At 33.7% G+C, this 4,030-nt stretch overlaps 1 protein-coding gene across 1 annotated transcript; it reads right to left on the bottom strand.

Moving 5' to 3' along the window:
* Positions 1 to 1,541: 1,541 nt before the first annotated feature.
* On the bottom strand, positions 1,542 to 2,520 carry LOC108380220 (allatostatins MIP-like). The gene is given in 3 exon segments (XM_017636596.1): positions 1,542 to 1,882; positions 1,951 to 2,241; positions 2,244 to 2,520. Coding segments are annotated over 3 exon segments (684 nt in total). The 3' UTR covers positions 1,542 to 1,766.
* Positions 2,521 to 4,030: the final 1,510 nt, after the last annotated feature.

Genomic DNA, 4,030 nt, shown 5'->3' with positions numbered 1-4,030 from the left:
TACAAAACTTGATATTTCTTCGCTAGGATATATTTAATAAGGTGAAAATCCAAATGCACTTTTGTTTTTTGGCCTATTCAAATTTGAAATCATTTGAACAGCTGATGGTTTGACACTCTAACAGTTTTTAGGTTTGTGCGTCGAAAATTCAGCAAGAATTATCCAACACATAAAATATCAGAGAGTAAGAAAAAATTCTCTCAAATTCTCTCTCATGCTGAGAAACTTGCAAATTTCTGCACGAACGCAAATTTGCAGGAATTTGCAAGTTTCCCTGCCAGCTGGTGTCCACGGTTGCATTTCAAACATATTAGAATTTTATAGAATTTTTAAAATTCTTTCAGATGGACAAAAATAGGAGACACATGTATATTTCTTGTTGATCTGACTTTCTTTAACATACATTTCAATGTCTTTATCATACTAGCCGGGTTTCTTAAATCGACTGTGGTTACAATTGCATTTCGATTGCGAATACAATTTTTTTCAGCCGAGTTAAGTTCAATTCATTGGAAATAACTAAATTAATTATATTAACAAGTATTTACTTCCTTTTTTCATAAAAAAATCGCTCGTGTTTATACATTTTTAAATTTTTACGAACTTATTTATTCAAATTATCGTAGACAAAAATTCTTGCTGGCTAAATTTTTTCCAGCAAGAATTTGCAACTTCTCTCAGAAGAACTGTCACTTTGCGCGCTCTCAGTTTTGAGTGATGGATAATTTTTTGGTCTGCACGAACACGATTTGGGCAAAAATCACGATAATTCTTACAAATTCGTACAAATTTTTTGCAAGCTTTTTACTAACAAAAATTCGCCGGGTAAAATCTTGCAACTTCTTACAAAGAGAGTGCCGATTTTACTCTCCCGTTTACCCCTACTTTGCCAGAGAACCGAGCACGGAAATGCTTTCTGGTAAAATCCTGTAAATTCTTGCAACTTCTTGCGAGTTAGGGAACGCAACTAATATATCCGTACACTCATTCAATGAAATCCCATATTTGATATGATATTTTTACAATACTCTTTATTTAATACTGTTTATTTATATTTAGTTTTATTTTGCATTTTGAATCGTTTTATACATAAAACCAGACACAATTGACTGGTTGTGTTCCTTTTCTATTCTTTGCCCTTTTGTGAGTTTAAATTTCATGTACGAAATTGCTTTTTAATTGGGAGGAGAATGCTTAAAGACGCTCGTGGAAATATATATGTGAACCAACATTGTGAACCAAAACAAAAGAATTATACACATTTATGTACATACAATACATACACAAAACATTTAAGGCTTTCATACATTTTTGGTATTAAAAATCCACATGGAAACTCGATTTTTTGCTAAATTTCTCGTTTTTTGTGGTAAATGTTGCTCAGGGGCTATTTAGATTCTTATAAATTTTAATACATGAGATTGTTAATATTTAATTTAGGTGCTAATTTGTTGTTACATGTATGTGTATGTTTGTATATTTAGATACTACAATCTACATATGTTGTAAACTGTATTTTACATTAGCATAGCTCCCGCTATATGAATTATTACTATTTTATACATATGAGAAATAATTTTACAAAGTACACATGTATGTAGTTGATAGGTTAAAATTTACAATAGGCTAATATAAGTTTACATTTCATAAGTTTTGTTTTATATTTTTTAAGTTTTTTTTTTTATTCAAAATTTGTCATTCCATTTCAACTGCATACATTTTTAGAGGGTTAACGCCTAAATTGACTTCGGTGCAATCCCATGTATTTAGTTCAAAGCACGCTTGCCCCAGCCACCATGCAATTTCCCCCAATCCTTCGACGCACGTTTGCCCCACATGCCTTTGAGATTATTCCAGCCAGGTTCGCGCTTACCCCAGGCACCTAAGAGTTAGGGAAAAAAAAATATATATAAAAAACTACGCTCGCTACATCAATCGCAATCAGCTCACCTCTGAATTTATTCCATGTGGGCGCATTACGTCTCTTACCCCAGGCAGCATTCATTTTATTCCAAGCGCGTTTCTCCGTCAGCAGTGCGTTATCATCATTATTGTTGTTGTTGTTGGTAAAGCCTTCATTTTCCTCAATCGAGGTTAAGAGATCATCATTATACCTTAGACCATTTTGCTCTTCCTGTTGCCTGTCGTTCAACAAGCGATCCAGCGTACCGGCATTGGTTAGATACATCATGGAGTACTTGAGAAATGGCTCTTCGCGTTCACCGTTACTTATCAAAAGCGTACTAAACGTTCATCTTCCTCCTGTTCGATTGTCTCAGGCATTAGGGGAGTACCGTAGTGTGCAGCACGCTTACCCCATGGACCCTGAAGCGCTTGCCAGTTGCGCTTTTCTTCATTGCCTGCTGGTAACGCTGCCCCAGTGGCTGCATCTTCTCCAACTGTTGGCACAGCATTCACTGTGGGCAATTTGATACCGAGAAGGGCGATTACGAGTAGGAAATGGAAGAGAGTTACAAGGATTTTACACCTCGATTGCCGTTCGCAGTTTTGGTGGGGCATTTTGAGTTTGGTTAGCGTTGTTGTTGTAACTGTGGCAGAGAGAGAGAGAGAGAAGATGGAAATTTTAACGTTAATCGTTTATTGGAAATAGAAAAGTGGTTCATTTGCGGTTAAGTTTTAATAAGTATTAATATTTGAGGGCATTCATAAAAATCAAAATTTAGATACTTTCAGACCTGTAAACAGCGAAAATATACCGAAAAGAGTCGAAGAGCTTCCTTAAGGTCTAAAAAACTGAAATTTCGAATTAACCAGAAAGTGTTCATACAGCAAGTTTTCCCAGAAGCGTTTTGGAGCTGAAAGCAAAGTTTTTTTTGATTTTTAATCTTGATTTTGGTGTTTCAGCTTCATGAGTCAATACCCCAATTCCGCATCGGTGACACAATTTTTGTAACCCACAAATTTAAAATATTTTATATACTTTCCCGTAAAAAAAAACTGTGTCATTGATATAGAATAGCGTCGTAAATCTATTTTTCGAGAAAGCAATTGAAACTAACTGAATAAATATTTTAGACGATTTTCACTGAAGGTCAGTTTTGTCATATGTATCTTTACGGCCGATTCAATGTAAAAGGCTCCGCTCCACCTCGTTCAGTGTGAACACTATCCGCTCTTTCTTGCTTCGCTCGGCGCCACTCAGCATTCTGTGTGAACGCACCCTAAGGCATCGTACAGTTCCATGAGTAACGTAATTATTATTGTTACTGTTTTTTTCTGGCAGGCTGTTGGTGTGAGTTTGGTTAATGAATGGTGTTTTTGGTTCAGTGTATTTGGAATAAATTGTAAAAATAAAATTTAAGAATAGAAGAAGATATATCTAAGGACAATCGGATGAAAGTGTTTTTATATAGGAGACTGTAGGATTGACTAAGGTGAATGTTGTAATTCTGCAGCATTCATTCTTTTAAACAAAATTTAAAGTATTTTTTAGAAAATAAATAGTTTCACAACAAGTAAATTTTAAAAGAAGTCTGATTTTTAAAGAAAAAATATTTCGAAGGTCCGAGTTCCAGATATTCGGATTTTTTAATCACTTTTTCGAATATCTGGATAGTAAAAAACTGGCAAAAATTACCAGCCTAGTAGTACTAGAGTGAATATAATTTGGTTTTATATCAATGCCAAATGGTTTATATCTTATTTAATATAAACCTTCATTTCAAAATAATTTGGTGTAAATACGAATATATAGAAACCTCGATGTAATATTTCAGCTAAATAATTAGTTTAGTTAAATTCGCCTTTTAAAAATGAGAACAACCCTTTCAAAACTATTTAAGCTGGTGGCAACTTCTTCAAAGTTATATTTTTTTCTAAAAAAGTATTTTAAAGGTAAAGCTTTTTTAAACTGATATCTATAAACTTGTTAAATAAATAGACTTTCAATTTCTAAACAAGTGGCAACCCCGTTAAAAATATAAATAAAAAAATAAAGCCTTCTTAAACTCTTCTGCCTACACACATATGTACGTGTATAAATTAAATTGATTTAAACTTTTCTCGCAGG

Source organism: Rhagoletis zephyria, unplaced genomic scaffold (genome assembly GCF_001687245.7).
Source record: "Rhagoletis zephyria isolate East Lansing unplaced genomic scaffold, Rhagoletis_zephyria_1.1 Rzeph_scaffold_18603, whole genome shotgun sequence".
NCBI lineage: Eukaryota > Metazoa > Arthropoda > Insecta > Diptera > Tephritidae > Rhagoletis > Rhagoletis zephyria.
The sequence above is the reverse complement of the archived record's forward strand: the minus strand, read 5'-3'. Positions and strand labels throughout refer to the sequence as shown.